The sequence below is a fragment of the Danio aesculapii genome, chromosome 11 (genome assembly GCF_903798145.1).
Source record: "Danio aesculapii chromosome 11, fDanAes4.1, whole genome shotgun sequence".
Taxonomy (NCBI): Eukaryota; Metazoa; Chordata; class Actinopteri; order Cypriniformes; family Danionidae; genus Danio; species Danio aesculapii.
The window spans coordinates 20,505,057-20,522,682 of NC_079445.1; the positions used below are offsets into that span (position 1 = coordinate 20,505,057).

General features: G+C 34.3%; 3 protein-coding genes across 4 annotated transcripts; all 3 read right to left on the reverse strand.

Annotated features, from left to right (window-relative positions):
• Positions 1-1,919: 1,919 nt before the first annotated feature.
• Positions 1,920-7,811, reverse strand: LOC130237458 (opioid growth factor receptor-like). 2 transcript variants are annotated; one of them, XM_056468402.1, is made up of 8 exons: positions 7,546-7,811; positions 6,898-6,966; positions 6,658-6,690; positions 6,441-6,492; positions 6,243-6,296; positions 3,960-4,010; positions 2,705-2,762; positions 1,920-2,597 (listed from the first exon to the last, which is right to left on the reverse strand). In XM_056468402.1, exons 1-8 carry the CDS (start codon positions 7,615-7,617, stop codon positions 2,111-2,113), a joined length of 876 nt encoding a protein of 291 aa, XP_056324377.1. In that variant the 5' UTR covers positions 7,618-7,811; the 3' UTR covers positions 1,920-2,110. The 2 variants fall into 2 exon arrangements, with proteins under 2 accessions (XP_056324377.1, XP_056324376.1); XM_056468401.1 differs by having other exon boundaries at positions 2,705-2,853; positions 3,960-4,026; positions 6,243-6,321.
• A 238-nt stretch (positions 7,812-8,049) lies between these two features.
• Positions 8,050-11,372, reverse strand: LOC130237457 (opioid growth factor receptor-like protein 1). Its single transcript, XM_056468400.1, has 8 exons — positions 11,115-11,372; positions 10,803-10,862; positions 10,539-10,571; positions 10,314-10,368; positions 10,050-10,128; positions 9,875-9,941; positions 9,658-9,806; positions 8,050-9,547 (listed from the first exon to the last, which is right to left on the reverse strand). The coding sequence occupies exons 1-8, from the start codon at positions 11,274-11,276 to the stop codon at positions 8,614-8,616; spliced, it is 1,539 nt and encodes a 512-aa protein (XP_056324375.1). The 5' UTR covers positions 11,277-11,372; the 3' UTR covers positions 8,050-8,613.
• A 950-nt stretch (positions 11,373-12,322) lies between these two features.
• On the reverse strand, positions 12,323-17,156 carry LOC130237338 (opioid growth factor receptor-like protein 1). The gene is made up of 8 exons (XM_056468252.1): positions 16,805-17,156; positions 16,580-16,645; positions 16,195-16,242; positions 15,985-16,036; positions 15,796-15,874; positions 15,634-15,700; positions 15,372-15,520; positions 12,323-13,495 (listed from the first exon to the last, which is right to left on the reverse strand). The coding sequence occupies exons 1-8, from the start codon at positions 17,012-17,014 to the stop codon at positions 12,361-12,363; spliced, it is 1,806 nt and encodes a 601-aa protein (XP_056324227.1). The 5' UTR covers positions 17,015-17,156; the 3' UTR covers positions 12,323-12,360.
• Positions 17,157-17,626: the final 470 nt, after the last annotated feature.

Below are 17,626 nucleotides of genomic sequence, written 5' to 3' on the forward strand. Positions count from 1 at the left end.
AGTGACATCCAACACTAAGAATTACATTTATGTGTTAAGAATGGCCTTTGATTGGGCACAAAATCAAAGCATAAGTTCAAGATTGAATTGGCACATTCTCCTTTTCTTGGCAATCCTTTTACAGAAAAAGCTAAATAATATGACACAAAATGTTTTGAAATGGTGACACTACACACATCAAAGTATAGTGTTTTAAAAAGGCAACATTTGTGTGATGTGTACAGCTAGAACTACATTTTAATTCCATCATCATTCCATGCATCATCATTGCAAGTTTCTTTTTTATATATAAAATATCAGCTTTCAGACTTTACAGAGTTGTTGTCTCAGTAAAGAAATGTATATTAACTTCCTAATAAAAAACACAATATCAGCATCTAGTGCATTTAATATATGCTAATAATATAGTATAATAATAATATAAACAGTCACATTACTTTTATGAGAAATAAAATATATTTTATAATCACTATGAGATATGCTGTTGTCATCAACAGAACCACAATATGCTTTATCAATACTTATATTTTCATTTTGCTGTCACACTTGTGTTGCTTTTAAAAGTATGCAAGTGAACGCTTTAATCCAAAGCAACTGAAATTACATTCAAGGAAGAATTCAAGAATCCTCCTAGGGCCCCAAAACAAATTGTTCTTTTAGTTTAAAGCAAATCTAACCACCTCCCTCTTCTTTGATTTGTCAAATACAGCAAACATAAAAAAGTAATAGACAACACTTTGTTTTTGCTTTCATGAGTCCACTATTAACTCTTTATGTTCATCTTTATGCAAAACAGACTTAAAATCTACAATTCTAATGCAACCATTGATTTCTTTTTTCAGTATATGTTTTACAGTAAGTGCATATTCCATTCTGATTATATGAAGACATTTATTTCAGCAAATCAAAGCATATTTTTATTAACATCATATTACAGTACTGTGTTATACACATATTTCATTAAGTAGTGTTTCTACATGGTATAAATTGTCCAGTATATCCAGTTTTCTCAGCAGATGAATTCATCTTTAATCAAAGTTGTTTTGTCAGTGAAAGACATTATTTAATTAAACCACAGCATTACCCATAAATATAACAATTAAAGAGAACAATAAAGAAAGTAAAATAGGGGGAATTATCACAATGTATACAATGATAGTTGCTGGACTGGTCCTAGATCTGTTGCTGTTTGAATCTTTGCTGTTAAATTCTCTTTGTGGTGGGGCTTTGGTTGGGCTTCTGTTTGCGGACTTCTCATCTGCATACAACTTTTTACAACCTGTTATTTTAGGGCAAACACTTAGTCAGTTTAGCAACAATGATTAGAGTTAATAGGCTTTTATCAGACATAAACTTTTCAATGTGTTCACTACACCCTCCAATACAATTAAGACATTTTTAGCCCTCCCGTGAAATTAATTATTTTCAAATATTTCCCAAGTTATGTTTAACAGAGCAAGAGAATTTCCCCAGTATTTCATATAAAATTTTTCTTCTGGAGAAAGTCTTAATTCTTTTAGAAATTAGGTTATTATTATTCTCCTTAAGAAATGTTTTGTATTATTTGCAATTTAAACTGAATACAATTATCCTAGTAGTGTGTAAAATAGCTAGTAAAATATTACTGGCAAAAACAAAATAAATTATTTATTAAAACTATTGTTTAAAATGATTTTATGTATAAAGTCAGCACTTGGGAAATATATATAAAGAAAATTCACAGGAAACCAAATTATTTTTACAAATGAAGATAGCAGTTATTTGGTAAGATATACAGTACAGATAATACTGTGCTTTTCTGACCAGGCATTCACATTCAGACCAGAAATATGGTTCAGTTTTGTACAATTATATTCCGTAGTGTAAAAGTAGAAACTAGATCTGTTGTGTCAAAGCTGATCAATAATTTTTGCAAAAAAAAACACTTGTGCTTTGGTTCCCCTTAAGGGTATCATAACCATATGACTCTTCATTAGCATCAGCATCCTGAACACTTTTGATACTTAGTTCAGTCAGCTTGTTTGAACTGGCACATTTACAGAAGTTTTTGTAAACTTTCATCTAGATGAATTTCATCTTCACCACCAGGCACTTTTCTGACATGTCAACATTAAAAACATAAACAGCGTGCGTTTCCACCAATTCGTCTTTTCTCTGTTACCGTAAATGTGTTTCGACTAACTGCTTTACCATCTTTCTGGTGATAATTTTTATGAAGTTTCTCACTTCCCATCCTTTCAAGAGGATAAGGACGAGCATGTGTTTTGTTCATTCCAGGCATGGTCTTATGGGTCATCACCCTTTCCTGCTCACCTTCTTTTGAAGTTTCCTTTTGCAGAATCTTCTTTGGGCCCCAGACAAAGTCTTCTCTGGGTCTGAAATGCTCATAAGCATATCTAACCAGCTCCCTCCTCTTTGCTTTGTCCAACACCGCAAATATAAAGTAATCTAGTACACTTTGTCTCACACTTGGAAGATTTCCGTTCACAAGAGTCTCATGGAGGAAGAACTTGACCAGCGGGGCCTGATAGTGCTCCAATCCTAGAGTTCCCAAACACTTCAGGATCCGTGTAATGCGCAGGTTATTGTGTGTATACCTGCAATTATCAAAGAAAGATACTGTACTTTGACCACTGGAAATGTTTGCAGGCATTTTAAAAATTCTATGAAATTTAAGAGACAACATAAGCATGATAGTATATACCTGTTCAAGTTTTTAAAACGTTGCCTCCAGTTTGAAGCACGTCTCACCTCGCCTGTGTCTATATTGATCAAACGTATACCATAGAAATCCAACATGACTTCATATGATTTCACCAAGTTACGCAGTGCTTGTCTATTTCTACGGAAATGCTGTAAATTAACAGATGGGAAAAATATAAACTTCTGAATGCTTCCTCCAAAATACATATCAGAAAAAATTATAATAAATAAAATAATATATACAGTTGAAGTCAGAATTATTAGCCCTCCTGAATTATAATAATAATTCCTTACATTTAGATAGCGCTTTTCTGGGCACTCAAAGCGCTTTACACATTGGGGGGCATCTCCTCATCCACCACCAGTGTGCAGCATCCACCTGGACGTCGTGACGGCAGCCATATTGCGGCAGATCGCACACCACACACCAGCTGATTGGTGGAGAGGAGACAGAGTGATGAAGCCAATTATGGTATGGCGATTGTTAGGAGGCCATGATAAACAGAGGCCAGTGGGCAGATTTTGCCAGGATGCCAGGGTTTTTCGAATGACATCATGGGATTTTTAACGGCAACAGAGAGTCAGGACCTTTGTTTAACGTCTCATACGTAAGACAGCGCTCACAGAGCAGTATGGATTTCCCGTCACTATACTGGGGCATTAGGACCAATACAGACCCCCCCCCCACATTTATTTTATCTTTGCCTTGATGACAGTAAATAATATTTTACTATATATTTTTCACTTCTATACAGCTTAAAGTGACATTTAAAGGCTTAACTAGGTTAATTTGGCTAACTGGCCAGGTTAAGGTAATTAGGCAAGTTATTATATTATATTATATTATATTATATTGTAACGATGGTTTGTTCAGTAGACTATTAAAAATAAAATGTAGCTTAAAGAGGTTGATAATTTTGATCTTAAATTAAAAACTGCTTTTATTCTAGCCAAAAAATAAACAAAAAATAAGACTTTCTCCAGGAGAAAAATTATTATCAGACATACTGTGAAAATGTCCTTCCTCTGTTAAACATAATTTGGAAAATATTAAAAAAAAGGAAAAAAAAAATTTAAAGAGGGGCTAATAATTCTGACTTCAACTAATATGTATATATATATATATGTATATATATATATATATATATATATATATATATATATATATATATATATATATATATATATATATAAACACAGAAGTATAAATACCATCTATTACCATTTATACCCTGTAAATGATGTTTTAAACTGACCTTTATTTCCTTTTTTGTGAGCACATGTGACAACCTGTTCAACCCTTGCTCCTGTATAGGAAACAACCTATAAAGTTTCGATATATGGCCATTAATGTTCATTCATATGTTCTAATGCTACATTCAAGTCCTTCTACTTATGAGTTGACAAGTTTTAGTAATGACATCATGTGCAGTTAAGTCCCTTTCGTTTGCAAAAGACGGCTTTGTACCTTTTGATAAATTACAAAATGAATCCACTGACCTACGTGTAATAAAATATATAATGGTATATAACTCTCTATTATATATATGTGATTCCATCATGTTTCTCAATGACGCACCTATTGTTATGTTTAACTTGTAAACAAAATTTATGCAACATGACTTGAACGCACCATAAAACTATGGTAGCCGAGAGGATTTAAGCAAAAACACATGCAAATAGAGAAACACTAACAAATTGAGAAAACATCTCTTAAAATCCAACAACAAATGCAAATTCTCACAAAACATGAAAATACAGAAATGTGCTGCAGTTGGCACAGACTGGGGAACCCGCAAAAGTGATGAACCAGACTTTCACCTGTTTCCTGTTTAGAGCTGGTGGTGTTGTCATAGATCTAAGAGTTGAGCTTTTGTATACTTTAACATTCTGGTAATTTGGTTCCTCGTTAGTATATTTTTATTTCTGAGAATAACTCTTTCTAACTTAGCAGTAAATAATGTTTAATTTAAAATTAATTTTTATTAGATTATTAAGGATGAAATATACAAACAAAGAGGAAACATACAACAAGGATGTTGAAATAAGATTCTCAGATCTCCAGCAACACCACTGGTTGTAAAACAGAAAGCTGCCATGTTTTCACTTTTTGGGATCTCCCTCATAGACTGTAAAATATATGGACGGAGTATCCGTGACGTCACCCATAGGTTTCTGAACACTGCAAAAGAAGCTACAAGTAGGCGTGGCCAACCGTCGCCATTTTGTTCGCGCGTCATCGCACCCACGGCGGGATACCAAACAAGGGCAAAGAGGCGGAGAGTGAGCGGAGCTACAGACACCTGCTGGCACTTTGCTTAGACCTGGCAGACAGACTTTACTTTGGGAGAAACACTTAATACTTTATTACCTGCAACTCGTTTGTGTTCTGACCACATGTGCTTGACTGTACACTATATCAATAAAGTGTTTAGACTTTTAAAAACACTGCTGTAATACATTGAGCCACTAAACATTGCTCTTATGACGTTTTTCTACAGGAGGTAAACGCGAATTACATCCAAACACTTCAGATGTGTGTGTGTGTTAGTAAATGCAAGACTATTGATAAAATCCAGCACAACACTGTATGATAACGCTTCAGGTGACTGTTCTAGAGCCTACAGCTAATCAATCTGTCACATTCTGGAGTGCTTTACGGGTCTAAAGAAAAATATTAATGACTGACAAATGATCTTAAATAAAACAAATACATTTATAGAGATGGTATACAAGTATATAACTTTACTCACATGGGAAACGAGGCCACGTGAATGGTTTGTGAGCACAATTAAGTGCACACAGCATCCCATTTCATCTGATAATTGTAAGAAATAAGTCCAAAAGGCAGCTGACTGTGTAAAGCCACATAAAACAGAACAAAAATACGATGAATATGCCGAGATCAGTGGCTAATCTGCCGGATTCAGCTGAGGTGAAGTGACGGTGACCAGCGAGACCTAGCTGTCACTCAAGTGGCCACGCCCTTAATTATACAAACTTAAAATAACCTAATATAAAGGAAATGGATGAGTTATAAAAAAATTCACCCCCCTCACAGTTGTCATGGAGGGTAATAATAACTATATGAACCAAAATCGTTCTTTGTACCAGGCTGTAAACACCTTTTTTTCTGCTGTAAAGTTGCCCATTCTAACAGTGTGCTCAATTGCACTTTGCTCTATTATGGAGCCAGGACTAGCGGAATTTTGATGAATTGCAGTTTCAGTTACTTCCGTATTGGCTTCCCGAGGGAGAGCGGGAGGTTGCCGCTTGGTCTCCCCCACACATTTCTGTTTTTGTTTGCACTATCTGCAACACATTTCTCTATTTTGCATGCATTGTGAGAATTAAAATGCATTTATATTTTGTCAAACTGCTGAAAATGTTTTCTCAGTTTGTAAGTGATTTTTTTATTTGCATGTGTTTTCTTAACTTACAGCATGTTTAAGCTCTCTCAGTCACAGTATAAAATACTTATATACTGTAGATATAAATAAATATTTAAACATAAGCTCTGAAATGTAACAAGATCTAACCATTGAACATAGGAGTGAACTTCTTCCAGCCAACGATATTGACCCCACCAATGCCTGTGAAAGTCATCAATGTGAATATCTGCAGAATCAAATGTAATATCTTAAAGAACATCCTTTCTTTGAGTTAAACAAGTATTGAATCTATAAAAATGTATTGTGTGATTATGCAACAATATTAGGAAGAACACAATGCCATACTGTCAGGTGAAGATCTTATTCGACCTTGGTAAAACTCCAGGTTATAGAAGTCCTTGAAGAAAATAACATCAAAACACTAAACCACACCGTTCCCAAACATTTTCTTAAGATCAAAACAAGTAAGTTATAAAAAAAGTCTTGGAGTAAATGATACTCTAATTTATATACACAAATGGAAAACAGACAATGTGAAGAAATGGGTAATGATAACACTTACACGAACAGGCTCTTCATCGTCATAATCAAGGAACTAGAGTTAAAAACAGCCAAAATGTTTTCATGTAAGACTAAGTTTTGACAGATTATTCTACAGCAGATTCTGACATTTGCTGTCCTGTAATTTAGATACTGACCAATGTTTTTTTTTTCTTTACACACTGCTAATGAATGAAGAGAGTTGGGTAAGATAAATGTCTTACCACAATCTTAATTAATATTTAATGATAAACAAATTTACCTGGCAACTATGCCGAAAGTCTTGCATGTCTTTTGCAGCATACATGTTCCTGCGACTCCTTCTGTACATCTGTAAGCACATACAGAAATGCCAAATGTGTCAGCTGTAAAAAAAAAATCATAATAGAAATAAAGAATGGTAAAACAATAGGCCTATATGTTTAATAATACTACTAAAATAATAGTAATAATTTGTTGTTGACAAGATCGTGGGACATTTACAATAAACATAATATGTAAAACAATGCACAAAGGCCTAGTTTAAATGTAATCCATAGTACAGACCACATACTTTAAGATGTACATAAAAAAGGAAAAAGACAAAAAATCAGATCACGTGATATCTGTTATGCTTTGGTAAGGTGAGTTGTATTTTTTACAGTGCAGACCAGGTAGCAACTTCATATGAACGAAAGTGAGAAAATAAATATAATACAACGTCTAATGACTAAAATGAAGAATGTTACTACTGTGTACATAAAACACTCAGTATTTCACGATTAATGTAAACAACACAACGTAACACACCCAGGAAATTGTTTCTCAAAGAAAATAAAAATACAAGAATGAATGTGTTTCAGGATTTAAATTCAGAAATTTAAAAACAAATATAAAACGACACTGCTGTTCAAACATATAGGCTACATACCTTCTTCCTCGGTGTTTTATTTTGGTGTTCATCCTCCCATGTGGAGTCGAACTCGCAGTCGTCTGACTCCATGTCCTGTATATGGTAGTAGCTACGTTGCAAATTTAAGTAGGCTAAATACTAAACTTTCTAAGTAAACACAGACATAAGAACTCAAACTATAAAGGACTCAAACTTCCCACTGTCAAGAGAAGGGTAAGCTGAAAGTCAAGGTGAACCGAAAGTATTTCTAGTACAGTTCCAAGAATGACACAAATCGTGCTAACTACAGGGTTGCCAGATCTTGTAAAAACGCACACATTTCTGCTATCTACTGATCCAATTGATTAATCTTAGCATACCGCAAAAACAAAACCTATTTGTATGAAACAGAATAGCATAATCATGTTTGATCTTTTTTGATTTTAGTAATCACAAATAAATAAAATAAAACAAGATTAAACAAACAGTTTGGGATCAATATAAGAAAAAGTGAGTTTACCAAAATTCAATGTTTGTGTTTTATAGATTGCTTATTTATTGCATTTTCATCATACAAAACTGAAATAATCTTACAAAGCGACAAGCAATAAAATGTGCAGTATGTTGTACAGCAGCATTCCACTCTGATAATGTGGAGACATACAGTATGTGGTTCAGTAGTATATACCGTATTAAACCAAACAGCAGTTTCAAGATACAGAATAACTATTGCATGACATTTTTACAAAGTATACACATTCCTTTGTACACTAGCTTTTCATTGTATTGAAAAAAATATTAGAATGATAAAAACACAGATTTCACAAACCTGACATTTACAAAAGCCAACTTTCTTTTTAAACAATCAGTCATAAGTACAAACTGTTTCCTCAGTGAAGAGACCACGCACTGTACATTAACCTATCACAATCCTTAATGGACATATATTTATTTTTTTAAAATGTGTATTGCCCTCACCAAAATGCAGGAAAAAGTATGTAAAATAAAATAAGCAACTTATAACCCTTTAAATTAATAATTAGAGTTTCATGAAAGAAAAACAATTTTCATTTCTAAACACCTTTTACGGAGAATATTTCACTGAATTTAATCCCCATGAGACATTTCAATACCATCATCATTATTATCCTCATCCCCAACACTCATCTCCTGACATCTCGTCTCCTCTTTTGAGCTGCATTGTGCTCCCTGATCACTTTTAATGTTTTCTTTGGTCAGCTCATTTGCACTAATTGAGGTATCACTTGTATCAGTTTTCTTATTTAGATCATCATCAAGAATGATAGTTTCTAAATTAATTTCAACTTCAACACTTGTACCTTGACTTTGCTTTTCTGCCTTTTTGTTTTTTGAGCTGCATTGACTTTTTTCATTTGCGCTCTGAACACTTGTAATATTGTTTTCCTTCAAATTGTTGGGAATAACTTTTTTATTACCTTTCTGGTGATCATTTTTACAAGATTTGTCAATTTCAATGCCTTCAGGTCGAGGACTGGCATGTATTTTGTTGATTCCACGAGTCCTCACCTTTTGCAGCAGCTCACCTTCTTCTCTTTGTTTTGTCTCTCCTAATTTTTTCTCTATTGCCATCAATTTGTCTAGACTAACTGCTTTATCATCTTTCTGATGATCATTTTTATGAGGTTTCTCACTTCTCATACTTTCAGAAGGAAGACAGGCGTTTATTTTTTTAATTCCAGGCATGGTCTTATGGGTCCTCACCCTTTCCTGCTCACCTTCTTTTGAAGTTTCCTTTTGCAGAATCTTCTTTGGGCCCCAGACAAAGTCTTCTCTGGGTCTGAAATGCTCATAAGCATATCTAACCAGCTCTCTCCTCTTTGACTTGTCCAGTACCGCAAACATAAAGTAATCTAGTACAGTTCGTTTTACACTTTGAAGTTCTCCCATCACAAGAGTCTCATGAAGGATGAACTTGACCAGCGGGGCCTGAAAGTGCTCCAATCCTAGAGTTCCCAAACACTTCAGGATGCGTGTGATGCGCAGGTTATTGAGTGTATGTCTGCACAATCACAAAAAGTGATTTTTATCACTGAAATTACTTAGGAGCACTAAAACTATATAAAATTGAATTGCAGTCTGTAAACTGACAGTGAATGACAGTATATAAACCTGTTTATGTGGTCAAAGCGTTGCTTCCAGTTCCTGGCACGTTCCACCTCTCCTGTATCTTTATTGACCAAACGAATACCATAGAAATCCAACATAACTTCATATGATTTAACCAACTTACTCTGTGCTTGTTTATCTCTACGGAAATGCTGAAAGAAAAAATAGATTAAACATGAAACTTTTGAAATAAGACATATTCTGCATATTTTAAACTGACCTTGATTTCTTTTTTTGTGAGCACATGTGCCCTGCTGTTCACCCCTGGCACTTGTAATGGAAATAACCTGTATAGTATTAATATTGTCAATAATTGCTATTAACAAGATCTAAAACGTGTATAGTATAAATAATAGTTAAACATCAAACTTAAAGATGAACTGTAAGGATCGAACCACTGAATGTAGGTGTGAACATTTTCCAGCTGATTATATTGACCCAACCACTGCTTGTGAAAATCATCAATGTGAATGTCTGCACAAACAAGGATTATATATTAATAACTGTATTGAATTTAATTGAAACTTGCTTTGCATTAATAAAAAAATAAACTATACGGTTTGACTGAATATATATATATATATATATATATATATATATATATATATATATATATATATATATATAAACTATTTTTTTATATATAAAAAGTACCATACCATCAGGAGAAGATCTAATTTGACCTCTGTAAAACTCCAGGTTATAGAATCGACCCTTGCGGACAAGAATAAAAAACATCCCACATCATTCCTACACATCGCATCCAAATCAAAACTAGTCAGTGAGGTGGAAAAACTGTTGTCTGTAAATGATACACTGAACATGATACTCTGACAGCTAGCAAGAAGTGGTAAATTCTAGATGACAGGTCATAAAATGCTTACTGATGCTGGTTCATCATCGCCATGATCCAAGTTCTAGAGTTAAAATAAAGCCAAAGATATTATGCAATACATCTTGACAAAGAATATATTTCTTAATTTCTTATACTTTCTTAATTCCTTATTTAATATATGAAGTAGGCTACTAGTAGTTTTGATGCTATGAAGTATGCAATTTTTTTTTTTTTTTTATCAGAGGAGACATAAATTAAAAAGTGGGACATTTTACCCAATCCCTAAGCCTAATGTACAGGTAATGAAACTCACCTGGCAACTATGCCGAAAGTCTTGCATGTCCTTGGCAGCACGCATGTTCCTGCGACTCTTCTTTAGAAGTGTAAATAAAATCCCAAATGAGCACACAATAATAATAACAACAACAACAATAACAATATTACTATAATTCATACAAATAGAAATCAGGAAGGATAAGCATAATCAAGAGCTACTGCTTTTTGGAAGTGATATAGCTTATATATATTGGGCCTACAGGAATAAAAATATTTGTTAAAAAAAAAAAAAAAAAAAAAAGTAATAATGAAGACATTAAAATAACGCGGCACTGAATTCCAAACCTACCTTCTTGCAGGGTATTTTATTTTCGTGTTCATCCTCCCATGTGGAGTCCAGTTCGCACTCACCATCCGAGTCTTGACTTGACTCCATTTCAAAAGTAGTATCGTTTGTAGGACTAGCTTGGTCACTCAGTAAACGTCTAATAAATTGCCATATAGCAGACATGAGAACTCAGACTTGTTGAAGTTCTCGACCTTCTCGCTGGCTACTGAAAATTAAAGTTGAAAACCATGGCGAATCGAAAGTATTTCTGATGCAGAAGTCAACAAAAACACCAGCTGGGTCAAGGGTTGCCAGGTATTTCATTATTCATATTTTTTGCTGTTAAAACCTTAAAAACAATCTTACAAAGAATATTCGATTTATCTTTAAGAAACAGACTAGCAAATAGTTGAGTGGTCTATACTTGATTCTAATAACATAAAACATCAAATTATAATTTCAGGAAATATTGCGTAAAAATTGTGCCTTCCAAGTATTCACTCATTTAACAAATGACCCATAACTGCTATTTAAATAGGCCTACCGTTGTATATGCATAATGTGCATTGTTTTTAGTGTGCTATGATGTGATAACACATTCAATATAATTTAAAGTTGTTCATTTTATAACTTTGGTATTTTGTAGATATCAGTGATTTTGCTTTGAAATATGTTCTATGTTTACAAGCTTCACTTTTCCATTTGTTTTGCATCAGAAAAACACAGCATTCAGTGATATGACATTTAATTGGTCACCAGCAAAAACCCTAAACAAAACTGCATTATTTTACAAACTTCAACAGATTAATCCATTACAAAAGAAAGAATACAAATCTAACAATTATTGGAGCCAGTTTTCAAATTGTGATCTTGCTTTATCATTACAACTTTCATTTGCATCAATCATCACTTGGTTAATCATCAATTCATTTCTTATCAAGCAATCAGGTTCAAGACAAACTTATCAAAACACTCCACAAAAAAAAATAAAATAAAAATAAAAATCTAAGTAACATTACATTTGTTACAGTGCAAATTTAGCTTTTGCATGCTATTTTTAATCTCCATTTGTCAATCTGTTAAATAAACAAAACAAAGCCATGCATCTCAAAGATTTGAATTTGAGCCCAGGCATGCAGGCGTTTCAATATATTTCATGTAATTTAAATGTGGGGAACAACCAAGAAAACAACAAAGGCCTTGATACTTTCTGTTGTCCATTTTTTTTCTATGTCAGACAAGAACACCCTTCATGGGCAAACTTTCACTAATCATCACCATCACCATCAACACTCATCTTTTGATTTTGGTCTTGTACAATTTCAATTTCTGAGTTGCACTGACTGTTCTCATCATTTGATCCCTGCTCATGTTCTGCTGACAATGTTTCTTTAGTATACGCTGTATTATTTAGATTACTTTCATCTTCATCATTTGTCTCTACATTTGACCTCTTATCTTCATTATTAGTTTGTTCGGTCAACTTGTATGGACTCCCTGGCCTATAATTTTCAGCATTGTTATCATTTTCACCATGAGACATGTCATCATCTTTCATTTCAACTTCAGCGTTGTCTAGCATGTCATTTTCATTAGTTTTCCCAATTTCAGCTGGATTACTTTCATCAGAATTACCATTAGGTTTGTTTTGTGGTGTCATGTGGATTTCATTATTACCATCACCACTACTCTTTTGATCTTGCTCCTTTACAAATTCATTGTCTAAGCTGTACAGACTGTTCTTATCATTTGGCCCACTCTCTTCATTCATCTTCTCTGGACTATCTGGCCTGTCCTTTTCATTAGTTTCCTCACTTTCAATGTGATAACTTTCATCACAACCTGAATAATCACCATGAGGGGTGTTATCTGGTATCATGTCCACATCTTTATCATGGTCAACACTTGGACCTTGATAGTGATTTTCTGCCATTTCGTCATTTGAGCTACCTTGACTGTTCTCATTATTTGCCCCTTGATGACTTTGAACATTTTCTCCCTTCAGTTTGTTTTGACTAACTGCATCATCTTTCTGGTCATCATTGTTACAAGGTTTGTCAATTCCAATCTCTTCAAGTTCATGAGTGCAGTCACGGATCAACACCCTTTGCTGTTCACCTTTTTCAGAAGTTTCCTTTTGCAGAATCTTCTTTGGGCCCCAGACAAAGTCTTCTCTGGGTCTGAAATGCTCATAAGCATATCTAATCAGCTCCTTCCTCTTTGATTTGTCCAACACCGCAAATATAAAGTAATCTAGTACACTTTGTTTCACACGTCCAAGCTCTCCGTTCACAAGAGTCTCATCAAGGAAGAACTTGACCAGCGGGGCCTGATAGTGCTCCAATCCTAAAGTCCCCAAACACTTCAGGATGCGTGTGATGCGCAGATTGTTGTGTGTATGTCTGCAAAAATCAAAGAACGAGACTTATTACTGGAAATTCTGAGGCCATAATTGAGTCTAAGAGTCAAACTGCTTTTCACACCAGGCATTTAAATGCATCACTTTTGTCCAGTTCTCTGATGAGGGAGTATGTATGTACTGTGGGCAGGTGTATGTTAGGGGAAGAAATATTTAAGGACTTCACGATCCAATGTGATTTCGATTCTGGGGGTCACAATCCAATACTACTATTACGATAATACTTTTAACTATTTCTCTAGTACTGTTTAACAGAGAATTAAAAAAAAAAAAAAAATAGTTTTAATAACTAATTTATATTAACAAACATCTTTTGTGTTTGCCATGATGACAATAAATAATATTTTACAAGATACTAGTATTCAGTTTAAAGCATAAAACAAGCTCTATGATGACCTGAGGTTTTGGTTTCGGAAGGACTTTATACAGCATCTTGACGCAGGCCACACAACGGATCATTCACTGTAATTATCCATTTGTCCAAATGAACAGAATTCGGAAGCATAAGTATGTGCCCTTTTCAATGCCTATTACTTTTCTGTTTAGAGCAGGGGTGTCCAAACTCAGTCCTGGAGGGCCGGTGTCCTGGAAAGTTTATCTCCAACTCGCTTCACTTGCTTCTGCCAGGAAGTTTCTAGTATATCTAGTAAGAGCTTGATTAGCTGGTTCAGGTGTGTTTGATTAGGGTTGGAGCTAAACTCTCCTGGACACTGGCCCTCCAGGACCGAGTCTGGACACCCCTGGTTTAGAGCTTGTCATCATCCAAGCGTAGCACAGGTCATCACCGCACAGGTCATCGTCCCAATTTGAATACAGAATCGATTCTTAACTTTTGAGAAAGAAAACTTCAGAGAAAGAATCACAACGCATCTATTTTTTTCCCCTTACCCCTAGTGTATATACAGTACTGCCTGTTCTTTCGAATACTGCAAAATAGGCTTGCACAATTTTCATATTGTACAAATATGTTAAATACACCAAATTGAAAAAAGAAATAATAAATTTTTTTTCTTTATTTTCATTGAGCTCCTAATGCAGAATTCGTTCTGTTTTAGAACATTGAAATAATTATAGTGTGTGTCTTTATAAATAAAATATTTACGCAAGGGATCAGGAATTGTGATCACATGAAATGACGTTAGTGGTGACTGGAATCCGGTCCCTGTAGGTTGCTTTGAATAGAATTTAACTATTATCTGAACATAAATATGATTATAAATTATATTAAAAATAAAACAAAACTGTATCTCACAAAAGAAACATGCATGGGAAACACTGGTGGATGAGAGCTGCGGTTCCAATAGAATGAATCAGCTAAATAGAATGTTATATTTTTTAACTGCTGAATTTAGGCATTTATTATTTATTTTATTAATCTGTAATGATTTTATAATGTGTGAACATGAATAGAGACAACAGAAAATGGTAGCTTTTTTACTGCTCTAACAGCCACAAAACTACATGCTGAACAATGTGAGCTTGTGCTAGAATTGCTGATATAAGCACTATTTGTTTCAATTACTACTAATTTACATTTTTCACCTTCAATACAAAACTTATGATTACCATTGTAAAAGTTTAAATCCATCTGGCCAGTACTTTAACAAGGTCAGTAGGCAGAGTTTAGGTGGTTGTTTTTGAAGCTGATTGGATGCATATGACTGAATCTACACTACAACAGCAATATAATCATACATTTTTTCGACCACCTCTAGAAGTGGTGGAAAGTGCACAAGCTCAAAATGTTTCAGTCCCTGTCTACACCTGTGAAAATGCATGTTAATACCAGGCGTAATTATGACATTGAATAGATCAAAAACATCAATGAATTTTTATGGTATAAATGTAACAAAATAAACCTGTTCAAGTTGATAGAGCGTTGCTTCCAGTTCTTGGCACGTTCCACCTTTATTGTATCTTTATGGTCCAAGCGCATTCCATAGAAATCCAACATGACTTCATATGATTTGATCAACTTGCGTTGTACTTCCTTATCTCTACGGAAAAGCTGGAACACAAGGGTTCAGGGGATTTTAAATGTCTGAACTTAGGCTAATGTTTCCTCCAAATATTGGGAAAAAATATGCTTAGGTACTACATCATTAAATGTTAGAAACTGACCATTATTTCCTTTTTTGTGAGTACATGTGCTCTCCAATTCACACCTTGCTCTTGTATTGGAAACAGCCTGTAAAGTTGATACATTTACTTATATGATTGCACACATAAAAAAAACAAGTACAATTAAATTAAAATACGTTTAAATGGATTAATTAAAGTAACCATTGGATGTAGGAGTGAACATCTTCCAGCTTCTCATATTGACCTTGCCAGTTGTTGTGAAAATCATCAATGTGAATTTCTGCACAAATAAGGGGTATTACATTAGAGAGAACTTGGCTTGCTATAATAGCACTTGTATTGTATAAAAGTGTGATTTAACTACAGCGTATGAAGAACACAATGCCATACTGTCAGGTGAAGATCTTATTTGACCTCTGTAAAACTTCAGGTTATGGAAGCCCTTGAGGACAACAACATTAAAACATGACATAAACCAATTTCTAAAGCATTTCCTCCCAATCAAATCTAGCGTTACACCAGAGATGCGGGTAAATGATACTCAAAAAATATGGTATATTAACATAGTTAAGTGGCAAATTCTGATGGTGAATTACTTACTTCATCTGCTTTGTCCATGGAATAATCCTTACCATCATCATCTAGGTCCTAGAGACAAACACAATCATGTAACAACAGCAGGCAAGAGGCATTTCATTTTGTATTCAAATAGAAATCTGTAATTTTTCCCACACACGTCAGTGGACCAATGTGAGCTGGCATGTTTATTTGACAGAAAGGACAGTGGGGAAAGACATCTCAGTAAGATACTTCCTTTTGTCATGACAGTGTTCAGAAGGTTTCTTTTTAAACAGGCATATTTATGGCTGTACCCTTTAACTCTAATTCTTCTTGCCTAGTGGAACGTTTAAAAGTAGCACACATTACCCTACTCCCTCTTACTACATATATCTTATCTTATATGAGGTGAGGTAATGAAACTCACCTGGCAACTGTGTCGGAATTTCTGCATGTCCTTGGCTGCATACCAGCTCCTGCGACTCCTTTTGGTCTAAATATAAAGTAAACGATAATGCCAAATGGGACCATTTTGTTTTCATTAAAAATGTTGGAAGATCTTAAGTATAAATAAACATAAATACAATTCATAAACTGTAATCAATAAATGTTCTCACTGTTGGAGGAAAATAAAGTAGTAGTTCTAACATACCTTATTTCTGTGTGTATTATTTTCGTCTTCATCCTCCCATGTGGAGTCGAACTCGCAGTCATCATCTGATTCCATACTAATCTGTTTGGTAGATCGCAAACTACTACTAATACCGCGACAAAACCGAGCTAACCAAGTATGTGTAAATCTTAACAGGCCAAAGAAGCAAGACGTCAGACACCTCAGAAATGTTATCAACATGAAGTACATAGAGCAAAAATCCCGAAAGTCTAGTTAAATAAAGCGCGCTCAGCCCTCCTACTGTTAAGTGAAAATGAAAGTTGAAACTTACGGTGAACCGACAGCATTTCTGGTGTACGTTAACAACAAGGAAATACAGGGCTCATTTAAGGGTTGCCAGGTGTTGCTCAAACGTTCTGCCAAAGGTTTTAGCCCACACGACAAAAGGTAAGTCAGAATGACGTTAATAATTTACAGCTACATTTAAATTGAAATCATTCCTGTCCTCTTGGTTTTAGCAATAGCAAGTAGCAAAACACTGTACCTGGCTAAGTTTTAACTTAAAACTTTTTTGGAAACAAACAATTAAAAATAATCAATTCACAGAAAATAAATTATGGGTCTTTTAGAACCTAAACCTAGTGCACAGTGAGCAACAAAACAACATTTTATTTGGACAACACTGGCATTAAAAATAGTAGCTTCATTCAATTATCATGCAGAAAAAAAAAAAAAAAAAAAACTTTCAGAAAGACCCTTTAAGTTCAGTTTTTTGTTCCAATTTATTCTCTGTAATACAGTTTTGGTTTTGGAGAAAAATCTTGTTCCATAACTTGTGAGTCAGACACAAACATTCTTCAT

Bases quoted from the DNA above. Each gene is read 5' to 3' on its own strand.
- LOC130237457 (XM_056468400.1), bottom strand. From the start codon at position 11,276: ATGTCTGCTATATGGCAATTTATTAGACGTTTACTGAGTGACCAAGCT. The intron at 10,369-10,538 runs GTAAGCATTTTA...CTTGTCCGCAAG, and splicing joins GCGATGATGAACCAGCATCA to GGTCGATTCTATAACCTGGA. The intron at 9,548-9,657 runs GTTTATATACTG...GTGATTGTGCAG, and splicing joins CGCTTTGACCACATAAACAG to ACATACACTCAATAACCTGC.
- LOC130237458 (XM_056468401.1), bottom strand. From the start codon at position 7,617: ATGGAGTCAGACGACTGCGAGTTCGACTCCACATGGGAGGATGAACAC. The intron at 6,493-6,657 runs GTAAGTGTTATC...ATTTTCTTCAAG, and splicing joins ACGATGAAGAGCCTGTTCGT to GACTTCTATAACCTGGAGTT. The intron at 6,322-6,440 runs GTATGGCATTGT...TTGATTCTGCAG, and splicing joins AATAAGATCTTCACCTGACA to ATATTCACATTGATGACTTT.
- LOC130237338 (XM_056468252.1), bottom strand. From the start codon at position 17,014: ATGTACTTCATGTTGATAACATTTCTGAGGTGTCTGACGTCTTGCTTC. The intron at 15,875-15,984 runs GTATGGCATTGT...TTATTTGTGCAG, and splicing joins AATAAGATCTTCACCTGACA to AAATTCACATTGATGATTTT. The intron at 13,496-15,371 runs GTTTATTTTGTT...TGATTTTTGCAG, and splicing joins CGCTCTATCAACTTGAACAG to ACATACACACAACAATCTGC.